The following is a 26,410-nucleotide window of genomic DNA, read 5'->3' as shown; positions in this document are numbered from 1 at the left end:
CGCTAAACACTAGATTGGGCTCTTCATTGAGGTTGACTCGTGTGATGACGCTGCCTGTGACTTCATCCACGTCAAAGATGCTGCCACTGTAAGGTTCCTCATTCAGGTCCAGTCTGTAACGCACACGGCTGGCAGGGGTGCCCTGTGAACAGGAAAACACACACCTCCTGTTCATTTATCTGCAATGACAAGACTATCTACCCAAAGCTCTAAGGCAGGAACTCGGTTGGGTGTCTAGATCATTTTGGGCGGTGAAGTGAGGGGGAATGAGAGCCTCCAGGGGGAGAAAACATATCTCTCTCTCTCTCTCATTTTTTTTTTTATCCTAGTTGATTTTCCATGATAAAATAGCTTCTTGAGATGCTAAGACCCTGCTTGTGCCCAGTAGCTTGGCTGGCAGCAAAGAACAAGGAGATTAGTCTTCCCAGTCAATAGCCAGTCATGAGCAGGCTTGCAGTGTCTTCCTTTGTTTGAATAGAGAGAAAGCTACACTTTCAACAATAGATTTTTTTTTAGCTTCCTCAACTTTCACAGTGTGTGATCATAACATTTAGTGACAAAGCAACTACTCTGCTTATCAGATTGATTAAAGGGGGAGGGGTTCACTCTGGGGTGGGGTATTAAATAATACCAGTATAATGAATGCTGATTGTGTAGCTTGTTCATAGGATCGTGTTAATTGCGTATCGCATATAAAACATTATTAGACAAGATGGGAAATGAGAGGAGTAATTGAACTCCTGATATCAGAAGCCCAACAGAGTGTGATTACCTTTCTCTCATTAACAACTGATCTTCTCTATTGTGACGCCAAACCGTCCCTCCCTGCATGAATACTGAACAGTTGGGATAAAACATTGAACAGCTTGCACAGCGCACTGAATTCACTTGTGAGATGTTCGATAAAACAACAGAACAGAACCAAAGAGACTTGACTTGAGTCTCATCCAGCTTTGACTTGAGTTTCAAAAAGTCTTTGAGGACCAACTTGGACATAGGATAGATTGTGCTACAAAAGCTCATATTAAAAGGCAGACCATTGTCTCTGAGATGCTGAGGACAGTGGAGGGAACAGTGACATCGTCACATAAAATCTGCATTGTGGACCAGCATTCTCAGCACTCCCACCCTCCACAGCTTATCTGTCAACAAACTTGGATGGAGAGAAAGAAAGAAAGAGAGCGAGAGAGGTAGAGTTAGAGCGAGAGAGGGGAGAGGAAGGGAAGTAGCCGAAAGAGAGAGTGAAAACAAGAGGGAGGGAGGTTCTCTGCTCCGTCTCTTCGCCTGAATTCATGACCAGGAGTGACCTGTGTGTGAGACTGGGGGGCTGGCCTGCTTTGAGGCTCTCGTCAGGCTAGGTGCCAGGAAGGCTCTGTGGCGTCTCCATCTCCCTCCCCGTCTCTTTCAGTGATTCATTTCACAGCTCAGCTTGAGAACCTGCCTTTCCTGTCATCTCAGAACTGCTTTACATACTACTGAGAGAGAGAAGTGATGCGGAGTGGAGCGCTGGCAGCACCAGTCCCAGCCCAGCCAGGGCCTCCCACCCATGCAGAGAGATATCACAGGGGCTCAGCTCAGCCTGCCAAGCCTGCCAGGCAGAGGTGGTCTCCAGCGGGGCAAGCCTGGACCTCCGATGGGGCTCTCTACTCTTCCTTTCCTCTGTTCCCTTTTGTTTTTCTGTCCTGTTTTCTTCACTCCTCTACTACCGACTGCTGTGACCAATAACACAATTCTTTAGAATAACTTGACCTATAACAGGACAGGTAAGTTAAAGAGGAAACTGTCTCTATACAGTAAGCTCTGTCCTACTGTACCACTATGCACTAGCTACATATGGAATATTATCTATGCGTTTGAGAAATGCCTTAGACTATTTCCACTGCATATCAATTGACTGTTATCATTCATGAATAACATCTGCTCTGTGCGTTATTTGTTCTGAGAGATCGTAAGTCATCTACCAATGTGACGGGTGAATTTGTGAAATCAAGCGTTTAATACCATTGTATATTCAGGAGCTTGTTGCCGAGGCATGGATAATTCTCCACGCCTTGAGACGTCGGCTTGGTAACACTGGTATTATTTTTTTCAGGCCACAGGCCAATGAAATCCCCAACACAGTAAGCATGAGGAATACGCTCCTATACGACATGCAGAAGGCAGATTGCTTTCTGCCTGAAGGTCCACCCATGGCTATAAGATGTAAGAACATGTAGTGATATCAACCTCTGTCATGAATAACCATCTATAACTCATGTATGAATGAACAAATCCACCAATACAAGACATAAATAAATGAAAGCCCAAAATGATGAGACTTTGACTCCCACAGAAATAATAGCATAACATAACCAAAACACACTGCAACAACTCCAACTCTGACCGACGCACACTATCTGGCCATAAGTATGTGGACACCTGCTCGTCGAACATCTCATTCCAAAATCATGGGCATTAACATGGAGTTGGTACCCCCCTTCGCTGCTATAACAGCTCTTCTGGGAAGGCTTTCCAATAGATGTTGGAACATTTCTGAGAGGGGGACTTGCTTCCATTCAGCCACAAGAACAATAGTGAGGTCAGGCACTGATGATGTTGGGCAATTAGGCCTGGATCGCAGTAGGCATTCCAATTCATCCCAATGGTGTTCAGGTCAGGGCTCTGTGCATCCCAGTCAAGTTCTTCCACACCGATCTTGACAAACCTTTTCTGTATGGACCTCGCTTTGTGCACGGGGGCATTGTCATACTGAAACAGGAAAAGGCCTTCCCCAAACTGTTGCCACAAAGTTGGAAGTGCAGAATTGTCTAGAATATCATTGTATGGTGTAGCGTTAAGATTTCCCTTCACAGGAACTAAGGAGCCTGATCCTCTTTCACCAAACTTTACAGTTGGTACTATGCATTCAGGCAGGTAGCATTCTTCTGGCATCTGCCAACCCAGATTTGTCTGTTGGACTGCCAGATGGTGAAGCATGATTCAGCAGTCCAGAGAATGTGTTTACACTTCTCCAGAGTCCAATGGCGGTGAGCTTTACACCACTCCAGCTGACGCTTGGGATTGCACATGGTTATCTTAGGCTTGTGTGCGTGTGGCTGCTCAACCATGGAAACCCATTTCATGAAGCTCCAGACAAACAGTTCTTGTGCTGAAGTTGCTTCCAGAGGCAGTTTGGAACTCGGTAGTGAGTGTTGCAACCCAGGACAGACAATTTGTACGCGCTATGCGATTCAGCACTCGACGGTCCCATTCTGTGAGCTTGTGTGGCCTACCACTTCACGGCTGAGCCGTTGTTGCTCCTAGACATTACAGTTGACTGGGGCAGATCTAGCAGGACAGAAATTTGACGATTGACTTTTTCGAAAGGTAGCATCCTAAGATAGCGCCACGTTGAAAGTCATTGAGCTATTCAGTATGGGCCATTCTACTGCCAATGTTTGTCTATAGAGATTCCATGGCTGTGTGCTAGATTTTATAAACCTGTCAGCAACAGGTGTGGCTGAAATAGCTAAATCCACTAATTTGAAGGGGTGTCCACATACTTTTGTGCATGTAGTGTATCTAAATCAATAAGCATTCCAACAATAGGACAACATCCTCTGTGGACCATGCTTATTAATTAGAAACACGTCATGCAAACACAACTACAATGAACAAGCACAGTAACCTTTTCTCCTCTAAATCGCTGGCTTGGACAGAGCTGAGTCAATCACTGTCCCCCCGGCATCGCCATGGGAGCAGAAACCTGGCAGCCATGTTGTAAAGTTACAGTCAAGCACAGAGCACAGAGCCGTCACATTGTTGTCTACTCACAGGAGGGTCTAGGTCCTCTGCCTGTACCGTGGCGACCACGGTCCCCTTGACTGCGTTGGGAGCTACCATGCCCCTGTACACCACCTGGCTGAACACTGGAGAGTAGTCATTCATATCCTGGAGAAGAACAAGAGAAACACAACCATGTAATTAGTGAGATAAGTGTCTGAATCAACAGCTCTTTTGACTGTAAAAACCTACAACTGCAACAACTACTACAAACTACTGCTATATCTGCTACTACTACTGCTAATACTACTACTACTACTGCAAACTACTGTTATTTCTGCTACTGCTTCTACTACTGCTTCTATTACTACTACTACCGCTGCTACTACAAACTACTGCTACTACTACAAACTACTGCTACTACTACAGACTACTGCTACAAACTACTGCAACTAATACCAACAACTACTACTACTATTGCTACTACTACCACTGCTAATGCTACTAATACTGATACTACTCCTACTACTACTGCTACTGCTGCTACTACTACTACCGCTAATGCTACTAATACTGATACTACTCCTACTACTACTGCTACTACTACTACTACCGCTAATGCTACTAATACTGATGCTAGTCCTACTGCTACTATTGCTACTGCTACTACTACTAATCATGCTACCAACACTGATTTTACTGCTACTACTGCTACTTCCACTACTGCTATGACTATTGCTACTACCACTACTACTGCAGCTATTAATACAAACTACTGCTACTGCTACTACAGCTACTGCTACTACTACTGCTAATGCTACTAATACTGACACAACTTCTACTACTGCTACTGAAAACTACTGCCACTGCTACTACCACTATAACTACTACTACAAACTACTGTTACTGCTGCTACTACAACTAATACTGCTGCTATTACAACTACTACTACTGCTACTAATACTGACACAACCTCTACTACTGCTACTAAAAACTACTGCTACTACTACTACTATAAACTACTGTTGCTATTACTACTACTACTGTTGCTGCTGCTACTACAACAACTACTATTACTGCTGCTGGTACCCCAACTACTTCTACTGCTAATGCTACTAATACCGATACAGCTTATACTACTGCTACTCCAAACTACTGCTACTGCTGCTATGACTACTGCTACTACAACTACTACTAGTACTACTAAAACTACTGCTATTACTACCAACTACTGCTACTACTAAAAACTACTGCTATGACTACTACTGCTACTACTACCACTACTATTGCTACTACTACTAATGCTGTTAATACTGATACTACTCCAAATACTGTTACTACTGCTACTATTGCTACTACTACTACTACTACTGATAATGCTACAAATACTGCTGCTACAAGTACTACTATTGCTACTATTACTATCATTAATATTACTACTATTACTAACACTGATACAACTGCTACTGCTACTACTGCTAATACTACTACTAGTACGATTACTACTACTACTGCTAAAATCAAATTTACTGGTCACACACATATTTACCAGATGTTATTGCGAATGTAGCAAAATGCTTGTGTTCTTAGCTCCAACAGTGCAGTAGTATCTAACAATACACATAAATCTAAAAGTAAAAGAATGGAATTAAGAAATATATAAATATTGGGACGAGCAATGTCAGAGTGGCATTGACTAAAATACAGTAGAATACAGTATATACATTTGAAATGAGTAAAACTGAATGTAAACATTATTAAAGTGAATGGTGTTCCAGGTCTCTGAACAGAGGGCGGCAGCCTCTAAGGTGCAGGGTTGAGTAACCACTGAATAGTGTTCCAGGTCTCTGAACAGAAGGCAGCAGCCTCTAAGGTGCAGGGTTGAGTAACCACTGAATAGTGTTCCAGGTCTCTGAACAGAAGGCAGCAGCCTCTAAGGTGCAGGGTTGAGTAACCACTGAATAGTGTTCCAGGTCTCTGAACAGAAGGCAGCAGCCTCTAAGGTACAGGGTTGTGTTTAACCGGTGGTAGCCGCTAATGAATAGTCTGATGGCCTTGAGATAGGCCATGCTACCATTACTACTACTACTACTCATACTGCTGCTACTACTACTGCTACTAGTACTATTGCTACTGCTCATACCGCTCCTACTACTACTATGCTATAATAACAATAATAAAGATACCCCTCACATGTGGATGCTTCCAGTTGTCAGAATGAGAACTACTGCAATAAGAGAGATACTCCTCACAGTTAGATGCTCAGCATGAGAAGCATGTCTGTGTATGCATGAGTTTGTAAACAGATACCCTCCATTAACATGCTGCATCTTCAGAGTGTTGGATTGATTTCAATATTTTTGTGAATTAGTGAAGTAGCTAGCACCATCACTGTCACTGCTGCTGGACATGGCAAACCATTTCCCCCTGCTCATCGTTCGGCGGCCTTCACAACTGTCAGCCTGGCCTAGAGAGTCTCCCATTAGCACTTAGGCAGAGTACTAAACCAAAATGTCATACAGAAATATCTAATTTACGTAATTATTAACACCCGAGTCAATACTTTGTAGAAACACATTTGGAGGCGATAAGTCTCTAAGAGCTTTGAACACCTGGATTGTACAATATTTGCCCATTATTATTAGAAAACATGTTTCAAGCTCTGTCAAGTTAATTGTTGATCATTGCTAGAGAGCCATTTTCAAGCAGAGTAAAGTCAAAACTGTAACTAGGCCACTCAGGAACATTCAATGTCATCTTGGTAAGCAATTTCAGTGTAGATTTGGTCTTGCCAGTGTAGATTTGGCCTTGTGTTTTAGGTTATTGTCCTACTGAAAGGTGAATTAGTCTCCCAGTGTCTGTTGGAAAGCAGACTGAACCAGGTTTTCCTCTAGGATTTTGCTTGTGCTTATTGCTTTATTTTTTTATCATAATAAGCTCCCTAGTCCTTGCAGATGATAAGCATACCCATAACATGATGCAGCCACCACCATGCTTGAAAATATGAAGAGTGGTACTCAGTGATGTGTTGTGTTGGATTTGCCCCAAACATTACACTTTGTATTCAGGACAAAAAATTTGTTTTTGGCACTATTACTTAAGTGCCTTGTTGCAAACAGGATGAATGTTTTGGAATATTTGTATTCTGTACAGCCTTCCTTATTTTCACTCTGTCATTTAGGTTAGTATTGTGGAGTAACTACAATGTTGTTGATCCATCTTAAGTTTTCTTATATCACAACTAATAAACTCTATAACTGTTTTAAAATCACCATTGGCATGATGGTGAAATCCCTGAGCAGTTTCCCCCCTATCCAGCAACTGAGTTAGGAAGGAAACCTGTATCTTTGTAGTGACTGGGTGTATCAATACACCTTCCAAAGTATAATTAATAACTTCTCCATGCTCAAAGGGATAGTCATGGTCTGCTTTTTAAAATTTTTACACATCTACCAATCGGTGCCCTTATTTACGAGGCATTGAAAAACCTCCCTGGTCTTTGTGGTTGAGTCTGTGCTTCAAATCCACGACTTGATTGAGTGACCTTACAGATAATTGTATGTGTGGGGTACAGAGATGGTGTAGTCATTCAAAAATTGTGTTTTTATTGAACACAGAATGAGTCCAAGCAACTTATGCGATTTGTTAAGCACATGTTTTACGCCTGAACATATTTAGGCTTCCCATAACAAAGGGGTTGAATACTTATTGACTCAAGACATTTCAGCTGTAAAATGTTTATTCATTTCCAAAATGTTCAACAAACAAAATTCCACTTTAACATTATGGGGTATTGTGTGTAGATTAGTGACAAATCTACACACAATCTCAATTTAGTCAACTTTAAATTCAGGCTGTAACACCACAAAATGTGGAAAAAGTCAAGGGGTGTGAATACTTTCTGAAGGAGCTGTACACTCAATAGCAGACCATGAGACTTCATTATGGCTGACACAGCGGGGCGTGCAGCGGAGGGACTGTTTTAACTTCAGGCTTGGGAGAGATCATTAGACCGTGTTTGTGAACCACAAAAGCAACAGCTTTATGTGGAGCTATGCCAAACCCATAGTCACTGGTAGAGGACATCAGTACTAAATAAGTCTTATTTTCCGAAGACACTGTGTCTGACGACTGAAGAGGCCCAATAATGAGTGCTGCTACTTGGATAGCTTGGATCAGAACAGAAAACATCTAGAATCTGTCCAGTGGCTGCTCAACTATTCATCATTAAGACAGAGCTACATTCTAAAGCATTCAATAGAGTATGTCGCCTCACAAAGTCCAAGATGAGGCCAGGCTAGTTCATGTATCCAAATTACACATCCTTCCCTGGCCTCCTCGTGCTCACAGAATTTATACAAAAACATTCTTGGTAAGGTACCTCGGCTTGTTAATAAAACCTAGCGGTTCTCTGAGTGAGTTTTGCTCTGGCAGAGTGGAAAATGCTGCTGCAAAGAATCTCAACTGTGTTATTGTGTTTCTATCGATGGTTTCCTCATCAAGTCTATACAACCCATAGAAGCGATCTCACAGCTTAATCACCCCGCTCTCCCTCTAGTCTCCACGGACCAGGCATCACGTTACATTACCATCCTACCCAGCGCCGCACTGTTCTGTCTCAACAGCAAATAATCATCGATTAGCATCGCCAGACGGAAAGGTACACTAGCTGTTTCCCTGCCCTTTAGATACAGGAAGGAGGATGGATACACCTCATTTGTACTTTTCATTCCTTTTCCCATGTTGTTTGGCTGGTAAAACACACAGGTCATCATATTCGTGATGAGTGAGGGAGTGAGGCGTTAGGAATGAGGGAGTGAGAATGCTAAACCCTAACACAAAGCAGCAGTGCTTCACAGCTTCAAAGGTGTCCCTCTTTAACAGTATGCTTTTTTCATGAGTAACATATCTATGTAGCAGCTAGATCGAAATAATTCTACTCAAGGACACCGGCTGAGTACTACAGTCTTGTTCAAGTGCAGTGTAATACCACATCACCATCCTGATCTACTGTACCACAGTACTACTATAATACTGTTCTACTGTACTACTATAATACTGTACTACTATAATACTGTTATACTGTTGTACTATAATACTGTACTACTATAAAACTGTTCTACTGTACTACTATAATACTGTACTACTATAATACTGTTCTACTGTTGTACTATAATACTGTTACACTGTTCTACTGTACTACTATACTACTGTACTACTATAATACTGTTCTACTGTACAACTATGATCCTGTTCTACTGTACTACTACAATACTGTTCTACTGTACTAATAGACTACTGCTCAACTGTTCTACTATACTACTATACTACTGTACTACTATAATACTGTTCTACTGTATTACTGTTCAACTATGATCCTGTTCTACTGTACTACTACAATACTGTACTGTAATACTGTTCTACTATAATACGGTTCTACCATAATACTGTTCTACTGTAATACTGTTCTACAATAATACTGTTCTACTGTAGGACTGTTCTACTGTACAACTATAATACTGTTCTAATGTTCTACTGAACTACTGTAATAATGTCCTAATCTTCTAATATAATACTATTCTACTGTACTACTATAATATTGTACTACTGTACAATTGTTCTACTGTACTACCATAATACTCTACCGTAATATTGTACTACTGTACTACTATAATACTGTTCTACTATAATACGGTTCTACTGTAAAACTGTTCTACTCTTCTAATGTACTACTATTCAACTGTTCTAATGTAATACTATTATACTATACTACTGTACTATTATAATACTGTTCTACTATAATACTGTACTACTGTAGCACTGTTCTACAATAATACTGTACTACCATAATTGTTCTACTGTACTACTATAATAATGTTCTACTGTTCTACCATAATACTGGTACTGTACTACTGTTCTATTATACTACTGTACTACTATACTACAATAATACTGTTATACTGTACTACTGTTTAACTATGATCCTGTTCTACTGTACTACTACAATACTGTTCTACTATTCTACTGTACTAATATACTACTGCTCAACTGTTCCAATGTACTACTATAATACTGTTCTGCTGTACTACTGTTCTACTGTTATAATATAATACTGTAATACTATACTACTGTGCTACCATAGTACTGGTCTACTGTTCTACTATAATACTGTACTACTATGATACTGTTCTACTGTACTATGATAATACTAAAATACTGTTCCACTGTACTACTGTTCCACTGTTATACTGTACGAATGTTCTAATGTTCTACTGTACTACATTTCTACTGTACTACTGCACTACTAAAACACTGTTCTACTGTACTACCATAATACTGGTCTACTGTTCTATCTAGTACTGTTCTACAATAATACTGTACTACTGTAGTACTGTTCTACTGTACTACTATAATACTATAATACTGTACTACTGTACAACTATTATACTGTACTACAATCATACAGTTCTACTGTACTGATATACTACTGTAATATTGTTCTACTGTTCTACGAAAATACTGTTCTACCACACTACTGTACTGCTATAAATAATACTGTTCTACTGTACAACTAATACTGTTCTAATGTTCTACTGTACAACTAATACTGTTCTAATGTTCTACTGAACTCCTGTAATAATGTTCTACTCTTCTAATAAAATACTGTTCTATTGTACTACTGTTCTACTGTACTGCTATAATACTGTTCTACTGTACTGCTATAATACTGTTCTACTGTACTGCTATAATACTGTTCTACTGTACTACTATAATACTGTTCTACTGTACTACTGTAATACTGTTCTACTGTACTACTGTACCACTATAATAGTGTTCTACTGTACTACTGTTCTACTGTCCTACTGTACTACTATAATACTGTTCCACTGTTCTACTGTTCTACTGTTCTACTGTACTACCATAATACTGTTCTAATGTTCTACTGTACAACTAATACTGTTCTAATGTTCTACTGAACTCCTGTAATAATGTTCTACTCTTCTAATAAAATACTGTTCTACTGTACTACTATAATACTGTTCTACTGTACTACTATAATACTGTTCTACTGTACTGCTATAATACTGTTCTACTGTACTACTATAATACACTTCTACTGTACTACTATAATACTGTTCTACTGTACTACTGTACCACTATAATAGTGTTCTACTGTACTACTGTTCTACTGTCCTACTGTACTACTATAATACTGTTCCACTGTTCTACTGTTCTACTGTTCTACTGTACTACCATAATACTGTTCTAATGTTCTACTGTACAACTAATACTGTTCTAATGTTCTACTGAACTCCTGTAATAATGTTCTACTCTTCTAATAAAATACTGTTCTACTGTACTACTGTTCTACTGTACTGCCATAATACTGTTCTACTGTACTACTATAATACTGTTCTACTGTACTACTATAATACTGTTCTACTGTACTACTATAATACTGTTCTACTGTACTACTGTACCACTATAATAGTGTTCTACTGTACTACTATAATACTGTTCTACTGTACTGCTATAATACTGTTCTACTGTACTACTATAATACTGTTCTACTGTACTACTATAATACTGTTCTACTGTACTACTGTACCACTATAATAGTGTTCTACTGTACTACTGTTCTACTGTCCTACTGTACTACTATAATACTGTTCCACTGTTCTACTGTTCTACTGTACTACCATAATACTGTTCAATGTTCTACTGTCCTACTATAATACTGTTCTACTGTTCTACTATAATACTGTCGTACTGTTCTACCATAATACTGTACTACTGTTCTACTATAATACTGTTCTACTGTTCTACTATAATACTGTCGTACTGTCCTACTATAATACTGTTCTACTATAATACTGTCGTACTGTTCTACCATAATACTGTACTACTGTTCTACTATGATACTGTTCTACTGTTCTACTATACTAGTGTTCAAATGTACTACTATAATACTGTTCTACTGTACTACTATAATACTGTTCTACTGTACTGCTATAATACTGTTCTACTGTACTACTATAATACTGTTCTACTGTACTACTATAATACTGTTCTACTGTACTACTGTACCACTATAATAGTGTTCTACTGTACTACTGTTCTACTGTCCTACTGTACTACTATAATACTGTTCCACTGTTCTACTGTTCTACTGTACTACCATAATACTGTTCAATGTTCTACTGTCCTACTATAATACTGTTCTACTGTTCTACTATAATACTGTCGTACTGTTCTACCATAATACTGTACTACTGTTCTACTATAATACTGTTCTACTGTTCTACTATAATACTGTCGTACTGTCCTACTATAATACTGTTCTACTATAATACTGTCGTACTGTTCTACCATAATACTGTACTACTGTTCTACTATGATACTGTTCTACTGTTCTACTATACTAGTGTTCAAATGTACTACTATAATACTGTTCTACTGTACTACCATAATACTGTTTTACTGTACCACTATATTACTGTTCTACGTATCTACAGAACTACTGTGATACTTCTCTATTATTATATTGTTTTATTATGATATTGCACTAATGTAATAATGTTCTACTATAAAACTGTACTACTATACTACTGAAGTAATATTCTACTGTTTCAATGTACTACTATAATACTGTTCTACTGTTCTACCATAATACTGTTCTACTGTACTACTATAATACTGTTCTACCATAGTGTTCTACTGTACTACTATACTATTCTACTGTACTACTGTTCTACCATGATACTGTTCTACTGTACTACTATAATACTGTTCTACCATAATAGTGTTCTACTGTACTACTATAATACTGTTCTACCATAATACTGTTCTACTATAACACTGTACTACTATACTATTGTACTACTGTACTACAGTTCTACTGTACTACTGTACTACTGTTCCACTGAACTACTTTAATAATGTTCTACTGTTCTACTATAATACTGTTTTATAGTAGTACATTAGAACAATAGCACTGTTATACTGTTCTACCATAATACTGTACCATTATAATACTATTCTACTGTAATACTGTTCTACTGTTCAAATGTACTACTATAATAATGTTCAACTGTACTACTATACTACTACAATACTTTTCTACTGTTCTACTACAATACTGTTCTACTGTACTACTATAATACTGTATTACTATACTACTGTTCAACTGTACTATAATACTGTTCTACTGTACTACTATAATACTGTACTACTGTACTACGATAATACTGGTCTACTATAATACTGTAGTACTGTTCTACTGTACTACTATAATACTGTTCTACTGTACTACTGTAGTACTATTCTACTATTCTACTGTTCTAAAGTACTACTATGATACTGTTCTACTGTACCACTATAATAATGTTCTACTATACTACTATATTACTGTACTACTATAATACTGTTCCACAACAAAACTGCTCTACTGTATTACTATAATTTTTATTTTATTTCACCTTTATTTAACCAGGTAGGCTAGTTGAGAACAAGTTCTCATTTGCAACTGCGACCTGGCCAAGATAAAGCATAGCAGTGTGAACAGACAACACAGAGTTACACATGGAGTAAACAATTAACAAGTCAATAACACAGTAGAAAAAAAGAGAGTCTATATACATTGTGTGCAAAAGGAATGAGGAGGTAGGCGAATAATTACAATTTTGCAGATTAACACTGGAGTGATAAATGATGGTCATGTACAGGTAGAGATATTGGTGTGCAAAAAAGCAGAAAAGTAAATAAATATAAACAGTATGGGGATGAGGTAGATAAAATTGGGTGGGCTATTTACCGATAGACTATGTACAGCTGTAGTACTGTAGTACTGTTCTGATGTGCTACTGATGTACTACTGTTCCACTGTGCTACTGTTCTGCAGTTCACTGTTCGACTGGAGTACTATAATACTGTTCTACTGTAATACTGGTCTACTGTACTACTACACTACTGTAAAACAGCTCTACTGTTCTACTGTGCTACTATAATACTGTTCTATTGTACTACTGTGCTACTATAATACTGTTCTAATGTACAACTGTTCTACTATAATACTGTTCTACTGTTTATTTATTCATTTTATTTTACCTTTATTTAACTCTACAAATCAGTTAAGAACACATTCTTATTTACAATGACGTCCTACCAAAAGGCCTCCTGCGGGGAAGGGTCTGGGATTAAAAATAAATACAATATAAATATAGGACAAAACACACATCACAACAATAGAGACTACACAACAGAACATAAAGAGAGACCTAAAACAACAACATAGCAAGGCAGAAACACATGTGAACACAGCACGGTAGCAACACAACATGGTAGCAGCACAAAACATGGTACAAACATTATTGGACAAGGACAACAACACAAAGGGCAATTAGGTAGAGACAACAATACATCACACAAAGCAGCCACAACTGTCAGTAAGTGTCCATGATTGAGTCTTGAAAGAAGAGATTGGGATAAAACTGTCCAGTTTGAGTGTTTGTTGCAGCTCGTTCCAGTCGCTAGTTGCAGCGAACTGAAAAGAGGAGGGACCCAGGGATGTGTGTGCTTTGGGGACCTTTAACACAATGTGACTGGCAGAATGCGTGTTGTATGTGGAGGATGAGGGCTCCAGTAGATATCTCAGATAGGTGGGAGTGAGGCCTATGAGGGTTTTATAAATAAGCATCAACCAGTGGGTCTTGTGACGTGTATACAGAGATGACCAGTTTACAGAGGAGTATAGAGTGCAGTGATGTGTCCTATAAGGAGCATTGGTGGCAAATCTGATGGCCGAATGGTAAAGAACATCGAGCCACTCCAGAGCACTCTTACAGTGGGGCAAAAAAGTATTTAGTCAGCCACCAATTGTGCAAGTTCTCCCACTTAAAAAGTACACTTCAACTTCAACTATGACAGACAAAGTGAGGAAAAAAAATCCAGAAAATCACATTGTAGGATTTTTTATGAATTTATTTGCAAATTATGGTGGAAAATAAGTATTTGGTCACCTACAAACAAGCAAGAATTCTGTCTCTCACAGACCTGTAACTTCTTCTTTAAGAGGCTCCTCTGTCCTCCACTCGTTACCTGTATTAATGGCACCTGTTTGAACTTGTTATCAGAATAAAAGACACCTGTCCACAACCTCAAACAGTCACACTCCAAACTCCACTATGGCCAAGACAAAAGAGCTGTCAAAGGACACCAGAAACAAAATTGTAGACCTGCACCAGGCTGGGAAGACTGAATCTGCAATAGGTAAGCAGCTTGGTTTGAAGAAATCAACTGTGGGAGCAATTATAAGGAAATGGAAGACATACAAGACCACTGATAATCTCCCTCGATCTGGGGCTCCACGCAAGATCTCACCCCGTGGGGTCAAAATGATCACAAGAACGGTGAGCAAAAATCCCAGAACCACACGGGGGGACCTAGGGAATGACCTGCAGAGAGCTGGGACCAAAGTAACAAAGCCTACCATCAGTAACACACTACGCCGCCAGGGACTCAAATCCTGCAGTGCCAGACGTGTCCCCCTGCTTAAGCCAGTACATGTCCAGGCCCGTCTGAAGTTTGCTAGAGAGCATTTGGATGATCCAGAAGAAGATTGGGAGAATGTAATATGGTCAGATGAAACCAAAATATAACTTTTTGGTAAAAACTCAACTCGTCGTGTTTGGAGGACAAAGAATGCTGAGTTGCATCCAAAGAACCCCCCATACCTACTGTGAAGCATGGGGGTGGAAACATCATGCTTTGGGGCTGTTTTTCTGCAAAGGGACCAGGATGACTGATCCGTGTAAAGGAAAGGATGAATGGGGCCATGTATCGTGGGATTTTGAGTGAAAACCTCCTTCCATCAGCAAGGGCATTGAAGATGAAACGTTGCTGGGTCTTTCAGCATGACAATGATCCCAAACACATCATCCGGGCAACGAAGGAGTGGCTTCGTAAGAATCATTTTAAGGTCCTGGAGTGGCCTAGCCAGTCTCCAGATCATAGAAAATCTTTGGAGGGAGTTGCCCAGCAACAGCCCCAAAACATCACTGCTCTAGAGGAGATCTGCATGGATGAATGGGCCAAAATACCAGCAACAGTGTGTGAAAACCTTGTGAAGACTTACAGAAAACGTTTGACCTCTGTCATCGCCAACAAAGGGTATATAACAAAGTATTGAGATAAACTTTTGTTATTGACCAAATACTTATTTTCCACCACAATTTGCAAATAAATTCATTAAACATCCTACAATGTGATTTTCTGGAGAAAGAAAATCTCATTTTGTTTGTCATAGTTGAAGTGTACCTATGATGAAAATTACAGGCCTCTCTCATCTTTTTAAGTGGGAGAACTTGCACAATTGGTGGCTGACTAAATACTTTTTTGCCCCACTGCACCTGCAGTTCTATAAATTATGTTTCCGTACTCTAGCATGGGTAGGAAGGTAATCTGAATCAGGGTTAGTTTGGCAGCTTGGGTGAAAGAGGAGCGAATGCAATAGAGGAAACCAAGTCTAGATTTAACTTTAGCCTGCATCTTTAATATGTGCTGAGAGAAGGACAGTGCAACGCCCAGCCATACTCCCAAGTACTTGTATGAGGTGACTACCTCAAGCTCTAAACCCTCAGAGGTAGTAATCACACCGGTGGGAAGAGGGGCATTCTTCTTACCAAACCACATGACCTTGTTTGGGAGGTGTTCAGAAGAAGGTTAAGGGCAGAGAAAGCTTGTTGGACACTAAGAAAGCTTTGTTGTAGAGCATTTAACACAAAATCTGGGGAGGGGCCAGCTGAGACTGTATCATCTACATATAAATAGATGAGAGGTTCCTACTGCCTGAGCTATGTTGTTGATGTAAATTGAGAAGAGCGTGGGACCTAGGATCGAGCCTTGGGGTACTCCCTTGGTGACAGGCAGTGGCTGAGAGCAGATTTTCTGACTTTATACACTGCAATCTTTGAGAGAGGTAGTTAGCAAACCAGCCCAAAGACCACTCAGTGACACCAATACTCCTAAGCCGACCCACAATAATGGAATGGTCTACTGTATCAAAAGCTTTGGGCAAGTCAATAAAAATAGCAGCACAATATTGCTTATAGAATCAAGGACAATGGTGACATCATTAGACACATTAGAAGGTGTGGGAGATGAGGAACTGTACTACTGTACTACTGTTTTACTGTTCTACTACAATGCTGCTCTAATGTTCTACTGTACTACTATAATACTGTACTACTGTACTACCATAATAATGGTATACTGTACTACTATAATACTGTTCTACTGCTCTACTGTACCACTATACTACTGCACTACTGTACTACTGTACTACCATAATAATGTTCTACTGTACTACTATAATACTGTACTACTGTTCTACTGTACTACCATAATAATGGTCTACTGTACTACTATAATACTGTTCTACTGCTCTACTATACTACTGTACTACTGTACTACTGTACTACCATAATAATGTTCTACTGTACTACTATAATACTGTACTACTGTTCTACTGTACTACTATAATGCTGTTCTACTATAATACTGTACTACTGTATTACTGCTCTACTGTACTACTATACAAATCAAATTTCAAATCAAATGTATTTATATAGCCCTTCGTACATCAGCTGATATCTCAAAGTGCTGTACAGAAACCCAGCCTAAAACCCCAAACAGCAAGCAATGCAGGTGTAGAAGCACTACTACTGTAGTACTGTACTACCATACTAATGGTCTTCTGTACTACTATAATACTGTTCTAATGTTCTACTGCTCTACTGTACTACTATAATACTGTTCTACTGTACTACTGTTGTACCGTTCTACTATAATACTGTACTACTGTTCCATTATAATACTGTTCTACTTTACTACTGTTCTACTATAATACTGTTCTACTGTACTACTATAATACTGTTCTACTGTACTACTGTTGTACCGTTCTACTATAATACTGTTCTACTGTACCATTATAATACTGTTCTACTGTACTATTGTTTTACTATAAAACTGTTCTACTGTTCTACTGTTGTTCCGTTCTACTATAATACTGTTCTACTGTACGAATGTTCTACTGTACGAATGTTCTACTGTACTACTGAGCGTCATTCCGAGGCCAACGGCAGGCTAATCTCCATTCAGCAAGTGTCTGGTGGTTAATCTTCTGAAACATAATAAATCAGATGGCCACTGACAAAATAGAGCCCTCAAAAACCTAATGACCATCAAGACATAAAATACCACAGCACTGTACTACAGTATCAATCTGTCAGCTTGTCTTTTGTCAGGCCAGGAGAAATGAGAGGTAGCTGGAGGATCATTTATCTCTCTTTAGCTCCGTGGTGATGAGGGTGGCTAGTGGTTTCAGACCAGAGAGAAAGATGGGGGAGTGAGAGAGCGAGAGAGCGAGACAGAGAGAAAGAGTCACATGGCAAATCAACATGGTGAAGTCTGTGGATTCATATAGAAACCGGAACAGTGTTATATTAACAGACTGCTTAGCAGTGGTGTAAAATACTTAAGTACAAATACCTTAAAGTACTACTTAGGTAGTTTTTGTGGTACTTTTACATCACTACATTCCAAAGAAAACACTGTACTTTTTACTAAATTTTGAAGGCTCAGCAGGACTTGAAAATGGTATAATTCACACACTAATCAAGAGAACATCCCTGGTCATCCCTACTGCCTATGGTCTGGCAGAATCACTAAACACAAATGCATCTTTTGTAAATAATGTCTGATTGTTGGAGTGTGCCCCTGGCTATCCATACATTTTTTAAACAAGAAAATGGTGCTGTCTGCTTTGCTTAATTTAAGGAATTTGAAAATGTATACTTTTACTTCTACTTTTGATACTTAAGTATATTTTAGCAATTACATTTACTTTGATACTTAAGTATATTTAAAACCAAATACTTTTGGGCTTTCACTCAAGTACTATTTTACTGGGTGACCTTCACTTTTACATCAGTATCGTTCTATTAAGGTATCTATACGTTTACTCAAGAATGACAATTGGGGACTTCTTCCACCACTGCTGTGTAAAGTATAAAGCCCTATTCAAATATTTCCCAGAGTGCCTTGCCTTTCGAGTAAATTGTAGAGTTAGCACCCATGACTTTATTTGTTAGTGACAGAGACATACATGGTTGTTGCATTCATCCATTTTCGGTCCTATGGAGATCCTAAGCGAATATGTTAGCAATATGCAGTTGAAGTCGGAAGTCTACATACACCTTAGCCAAATACATTTAAACTCAGTTTTTCACAATTCCTGACATTTCATTCTAGTAAAATGTCTTAGGTCAGTTAGGATCACCACTTTATTTTAAGAATGTGAAATGGCATAATAATAGTAGAGATAATGATTTATTTCAGCTTTTATTTCTTTCATCACATTCCCAGTGGGTCAGAAGTTTACATACACTCAATTAGTATTTGGTAGCATTGCCTTTGAATTGTTTAACTTGGGTCAAATGTTTCGGGTAGCCTTCCACAAGATTCCCACAATAAGTAGGGTGAATTTTGGCCCATTCCTCCTGACAGTGGTGGTGTAACGGAGTCCGGTTTGTAGGCCTCCTTGCTCGCACATGCTTTTTCAGTTCTTCCCACAAATGTTCTATAGGATTGAGGTCAGGGCTTTGTTGTCCTTAAGCCATTTTGCCACAATTTAGGAAGTATGCCTGGGGTCAATGTCCATTTGGAAGACCCATTTGCAACCAATATTTAACTTCCTGACTGATGTCTTGCTTCAATATATCCACATAATGTTCCTTCCTCATGCTGCCATCTATTTTGTGAAGTGCACCAGTCCCTCCTGCAGCAAAGCACCCCCACAACATGATGCTGCCTCTCACGGTTGGGATGGTGTTCTTCGGCTTGCAAGGCTCCCCCTTTTTCCTCCAAACATAACGATGGTCATTATGGCCAAACAGTTAAAAAAATATTGAACAATTTTTTACCCCCTTTTTTTGCCCCAATTTCGTAGTATCCAATTGTTTTTAGTAGTTACTATCTTGTCTCATCTCTACAACTCCCGTACTGGCTCGGGAGAGACGAAGGTTGAGAGTAACGCGTCCTCCGAAACACAACCCAACCAAGCCGCACAGCTTCATTAACACAGCAAATCCAATCCGGAAGCCAGCCGAACCAAAGTGTCGGAGGAAACACCGTGCCCCTAGCAACCTGGTCAGCGTGCACTGCCTCCAGCCCGCCACAGGATTCGCTAGTGAGACAAGGATATCCCTACCGGCCAAACCCTCCCTAACCCGGACGATGCTAGTGTGTCGCCCCATGGGCCGGCTGCGACAGAACCCAGAGTCTCTGGTGGCACAGCTAGCGATGTGTAAGTGTGTGTGCGATGCAGTGCCTTAGACCACTGCGCCACCCGGGAGGTCAAACAGTTCTATTTTTGTTTCATCAGACCAGAGGATATTTCTCCAAAAAGTACGATCTTTGTCCCCATGTGCAGTTGCAAACTGTAGTCTGGCTTTTTTACGGTGGTTTTGGAGCAGTGGCTTCTTCCTTGCTGAGCGGCCTTTCAGGTTATGTCGATATAGGATTTGTTTTACTGTGGAATAGATACTTTTGTACCTGTTTCCTCCAGCATCTTCACAAGGTCCTTTGCTGTTGTTCTGGGATTGATATGCACTTTTCACACCAAACTACGTTCATCTCTAGGAGACAGAACACGTCTCCTTCCTGAGCGGTATGACAGCAGCGTGGTCCCATGGTGTTTATACTTGTGTGCTGTTGTTTGTACAGATGAACGTAGTACCTTCAGGCGTTTGGAAATTGCTCCCAAGGATGAACCAGACTTGTGGAGGTCTACAATTGATTTCTGAGGTCTTCTTTTGATTTTCCCATGATATCAAGCAAAGAGGCACTGAGTTTGAAGGTAGGCCTTGAAATACATCCACAGGTACACCTCCAATTTACTCAAATGATGTCAATTAGCCTATCAGAAGCTTCTAAAGCCATGACATAATTTTCTGGAATTTCCCAAGCTGTTTAAAGGCACAGTCAACTTAGTGTATGTAAACTTCTGACCCACTGGAATTGTGATACAGTTAATTATAAGTGAAATAATCTGTCTGTAAACAATTGTTGGAAAAATTACTTGTGTCATGCACAAAGTAAATGTCCTAACCGACTTGCCAAAACTATAGTTTGTTAACAAGAAATTTGTGGAGTGGATGAAAAACGAGTTCTAATGACTCCAAGTGTATGTAAACTTTCGACTTCAACTGTACAGTATATATTTATTTTATTACACAATACCATATGTATTTCATAAGGCCTTATTTTGAGGGCCTGTGTTTACCCTAATTGAGGGGCCTGAAACTCATACATGTCCCCTTCATTGTTTGTTTTAATATCTATGTTTGTGAACAATTATAATTATTTTAACACTGGAGAATTTGCTGTGCATGTATCTATGAACAACAACAAAAAATGTCTTCTGCCACACTTCTGCATTTTCTCCTTTGAATGATGGCTTTGGCTTGTGAGTGATAAACAGCCTAGTGGCTTAACTGATGGGGCTCTGTTATGGAGGTAGGCAGAGGGAAGGTTGTTTCCTTACCATTATCTTTACAGTGACAGTGGCCAGGCCTGGGGGCATGCTCTCTTCATTGTCCAGGGCTTCCACCACGAAGGTGTAGGTATGGTCCGAGGCTGCCAGGGTCTCAAAGTCTAGCGTCTGCAGCACAGAGAGCTCTCCAGTCACTGGGTTGACGGCAAAAAGTTGTCTGGCCTCTTGCGTCCGGATACGGAAGGTGATGTTGGAGTCCAGGTCAGCGTCTTTGGCCTGGAGAAGGTGGAGGAGAAGGAGGTATGAAGGAGGAGGTGGAGGTGGAGGAGGAGGAGGAGAAGGAAGGAATACTGTCGGTAATGGTTAAGTGTCCCGTATTAGTCGGTCTCAACAGCCAGAAAATGATACGAATTATACAGCATTTTGCAACCTTTATTTCAACCTGAGTCCCTTATTCAGTTGACAAGCAATTCTAGTTTCTACAGAATGGCAACTCGTCAGACAAATCACAGTGATCCGTAGTAATAACTACTCAAATCCATTGTCAGGAGGGATGCCACTATTAATGGATTCATCCCTGTCTGTGGAGTGCTTTCAGCTGGAGGTGAGTGTGTTAACATGGAGTGTGTATTGGGGAAGAATATCTTTGGGCCTATACACAGATAAACCCCCTACCATGCTAGCTCAGTCATCAGTGGCCCCACTAATTTGCCCAAAATATCAGCGTATCAGCAGGTTCGGTGTGGCGTGGGGAGCGACGGAAGGTGTTGATAGGTTTGTCACTGCAGAGGGATCAGTGTACTTGGACCAGACAGTCATTGTCATGGCAACTGTCAATCAACCAACCCCACCTGAAATGTTCCATGATTAGCCCAACAAAGGGAGACATGACTGGTCTCATAAAAAAGTATTCTCTGGGCTGGCCAACAACAAATAACCACAATTCTAGTTAGTCCAGGCTCAACTTTAGGATCAAATTTAAAACACAAATAATCACAATTCTAAAAGGAAAGGTTCTTGTTAAACACAAATAGAAACAGGATCTTGAAAAATAATGGGGGAAAAATTGGGTGGTTTGTCTTTTTCGGTTTCTATTCCACTCAGAGAGTCATGTTCTGTTTGTTTGTTTGTTTGTATGGTTGGTTGGTTGGTATAGATACTTGGTGTAATTTGATGTAACAAAAGGCAGCGACCGCTGTGCGGGAATCAGAAGCTCCTGTCTGCCCTTTCCTGGCAGCATGTGACTGAATAGCGAGGCCATGTCTGAGGTTTTGATATCCTCTGTCAATATGCTCTAGGCTAACCATGTACCTCCTGGCTTTGTGTGCTTTGATGTACAAGAGGATGCATTTGGACTGTGGAGTGTTTGAAGTAGTATATACCCCTGCTGCTGAGTGTGTATGGAGCATGCTGTGCACTCTTGGACACACACACACACACACACACACACGAAAACTCACGGTAAACTGCAGGATGACTGTGTTCTTAGGACTATTCTCCGGCAGATTGACCGTATAGGATGGTTGTGAGAACACCGGGCTGTTATCATCCACATCCAGCACGGTCACCGACAGAGTCAGTGTGGTCCTCCTGGGGTCCTCCACCGCTCCGTCCTCCGCCTCCACCATGAGGTCATACTGACCCCTGACCTCTCGATCCAAAGGCACTGCGGTGGAGATGGTGCCATTGGAGTTGATCCTGAAGAGGTCGGCGTGATTGACCAGTTGGTAGCACACCTGGCCATTAACCCCCGCGTCTGGATCTGTTGCCTGGATGGATAGATGGATGGATGGATAGATGGAGGGATAGATAGATGGATAAATGGAGGGATAGATGGAGGGATGGATAGATAGATAGATAAATGGAGGGATGGATGGATAAATGGAGGGATGGATGGATGATGGGTAGATGGATGGATGGATGGATGGGTAGATAGACGGATAGATGATGGATAGATGGATGGAGGGATGGAAATATGGAAGGATGGATAGATGGAGGGATGGATGGATGATAGATAGGAGGGATGGATGATGAGGGAGACACAGGGGGAGTTAGACCCTCCATATGGTAAGCATCATGCATAAACCAATAGGGAGGAACACACACACGACAAGACACCTGTTTCAACAGCAGGGAGAGAGCAGTACGCAGGCCCCAAGCTGACAGCCTTAAACAGGTACAGTGTAACAGTTTAACACACTCTCCAAACTGTGTCCTCTGTAATGCAAATGAAGAACATTGTGCAAGTTAAGCAGCGCTGTCTGTATACTGTAAGGCTTGCATTGTACTCCGCATGAATCCCTCCATTTCTCTTCAGGATTTGATCGAGGTTGAGAACAGTGGAGGAGGTTTTCCAAACCACTAATGAGGTAACGGAACATATAGCTCATGCAAAGAATAAATTACATATCTCAGAAGCCTTTTAAACCACCAATGTACAGGAACATTCTCCTGCAACAGGGTGATGAAATGAAGATCCTACATCTGTACTGGGAGGTCTTTGTAGGAATGAGACGCCATGATCCCATTGAATAAAGGAGGATCAAGACATAACATCTCACCTCGAGATTGGGAGCTAGAAGTCATTGATAGATGAAAAGATACACGATCTTGAAAATGAAACTTATTCTACTAAGAGATGAGTGATAATTTACTTTGGAAAATGTTTATTTTCAGAGAACATTTCTTTTCGACCAGAGATAATGAGACAGGATTGGATTTAAATTTTCATACGCATAAAAATGAAAATTGCCTTCACTCAAAGCATTTGCAATGGGGTGCAAAAAGTAGAAAAAAATACCCAAATGATGTTCCTGCTGTTAATGTCTGGTGTGCAACATCCTACCATGAAAAATAACAAAGAACATGTTGGCTCGACTGTAGTCTGAAAGCACAACAGCCAGGCCAAAAGCATGACATTAGCTACAGTATCCAGTCAGTGATGGAATTAATTCAATACCTTTTTATTACCATCTAAAGGAACCAGGGCCTGGTATTGAAAGCATACATTTTCTCAGAAAATCAATTAAAAGTTCATTAAAACCTGTATGGAAGAGAAGCAGAGATATGTCTAACACCGTGCATCACCCCAGACCCAACTGGTAAATACCACAATTTGGGAATAGTGTCATTATCTAGTGAGGAAGAGACTGCACGCCGAGCCAGAGAGAGAACAGTGATTTCTGCTTCACTTGTCTTGCTGCCTGCTCTCTCTCGTAAAGTGAATGCAGTAATGGGTCTTGCTGGCTTGATAAACAGAGCAAAATGCCGCTCAGTAGCAGGCAGAATGTGCCAAGTAAAACATTGGAGATGGGCTGATAGTGCTATCAACAAGATAATAGAAGCAAACTAGACAAGTCTTAGACATCAATTCCAATCAGGCAATGATTTTCATCCCGTTGCTGACACATATTCAAACTCATTTGTCTTGCAGACAGTACCTTGGATCACTTCGATCAACATTATACCACAAACCCCCGAGGTGCCTTATTGCTATTATGAACTGGTTACCATCGTAATTAGAGCAGTAAAAATACATGTTTTGTCATACCTGTGGTATACGGTCTGATATACCACGGCTGTCAGCCAATCAGCATTCAGGGCTCGAACCACCCAGTTTATAAATAATATCACCCCACACAAGGTTGCCCACTGTCGGTACTACAGTTTTTTCTGAATGCTTAAACACTAACAGTGATTCTTGATGCACTATCTCTGAAACCATTAACACTTGTAGCCAATGCATTTACCAAGTGTGGCAAGCTGAATGCACGTTCTCTGCTTTACGCTCAGTGTGTAATTTCACAACACACTTTTTGCTAAACTGTAAACACAACTCACTGCTTTACACGTTTGCAATGTAATAACACACTTCTAGAAAAACTGGAAACATTGGTCTCTACAATGCTACACTATTTGCTACTACATGGAGCCACATTTGTTTATGTTCTTTTTTTTCTAGAATAAATGTTTTAGTTTTCTTCTACTGCGCTTTTGTTGTTTGAGGAGTGTTAGAACATATTGAGAAAACATTTGGATACCTGTGTGTATGTGTGTTTAATACATGTATGACAAAACTTTATTGCAAACTGCTATGCCCTGCAAACAGAAAAAGCAAAAGCCACAAGTTTTTAATTTGTACCATCAGTGGGTAGTTGGTGCTTAGTGTGCTCATTTAAATGATGGTTTGTGTGTACTGTAGACATTAAACATTTTTTAAAGAGTTTGAAGAGTTTTTACAAGAATTGTTTGCTTTTGCATAAGGTGTATAATGTTTTGCTGTGTAGAGCTTTGCAAAAATAGCCTATAGTTTCAAAGATAGTGCCTAAGCAATCATTAAAAAAACTGTAATATCCATGCGTTGGCAGATTGAGGAAGGGCAGATGGTTGAGTGCTTAGTAAGGCTTGCTCATTTCGATGTGCATACTGTAGCCTCTGTAGCTACACAAATCCCACTTGTCTTATCATATGCTGAGCCAGTACGAGCGACTTGCCGATCAATTGCACATTCCGAGATGTTATTGCAGTAATTGATCATATCTGAGAGCTTATTTGATCAAATATTTCAGTTTGGCGGGAGAGTTAGTGTTGATGGTCATGTTTGGCTGAGATATATTCTGATAGCACACATCAGGGCCTCTGGCCAGCTTTAATGTGGCTTGTGGTCCATGGTTTTGCTCCAGGTTAGCTGTGGGGGGGACAAACATGGAATGTTAGAGTTGGGAGCGTGTCCCAAACTCTCCACTGGAGGCCATGTTATGTGGTTGGAATGATTGTCAGTTTGGAGGAAATGAAGGGTCAGGTTTGGGAGTCTAGACACGTACGTACACGTGTACACACACACACACACACGCACACATGCACACACGCACACACACACAGTGGTGTAGTGGAGTGTAAACACAGGTATTCGCTCTTTGCCCATTTATATTTTAGTGGGCATTGCCTATACTCACCTCTTAATCCCCATTGATGCGTATCAAAGTAGTGTAGTGGAGGTATACGCCATATCAATTAATAGGGCTGATGGAACAGATGGGAATGTTTAGCTTAACATTTTGATAAACTATTATTTCTTCCCATTTTAGGCGCAGTAAT

The 26,410-nt window shown here is 40.1% G+C and overlaps 1 protein-coding gene across 3 annotated transcripts in view; it reads right to left on the bottom strand.

The window, feature by feature from the left end:
• LOC109865117 (protocadherin-15-like) overlaps positions 1-26,410 on the bottom strand; it is a 295,294-nt gene that overhangs the window by 61,996 nt on the left and 206,888 nt on the right. For all 3 annotated transcript variants that reach the window (XM_031799628.1, XM_031799630.1, XM_031799629.1), the window contains 4 exons: positions 22,774-23,082; positions 21,365-21,589; positions 3,814-3,930; positions 2-142 (listed from right to left, as the gene is read on the bottom strand). In XM_031799628.1, coding sequence (XP_031655488.1) covers positions 2-142; positions 3,814-3,930; positions 21,365-21,589; positions 22,774-23,082 — 792 coding nt within the window. The remainder of the gene's footprint in view (position 1; positions 143-3,813; positions 3,931-21,364; positions 21,590-22,773; positions 23,083-26,410) is intronic.

The sequence above is a fragment of the Oncorhynchus kisutch genome, linkage group LG20 (assembly GCF_002021735.2).
Source record: "Oncorhynchus kisutch isolate 150728-3 linkage group LG20, Okis_V2, whole genome shotgun sequence".
Lineage (NCBI taxonomy): Eukaryota > Metazoa > Chordata > Actinopteri > Salmoniformes > Salmonidae > Oncorhynchus > Oncorhynchus kisutch.
Note: the sequence above shows the minus strand (reverse complement) of the source record. Positions and strands in the feature narration are given on the sequence as shown.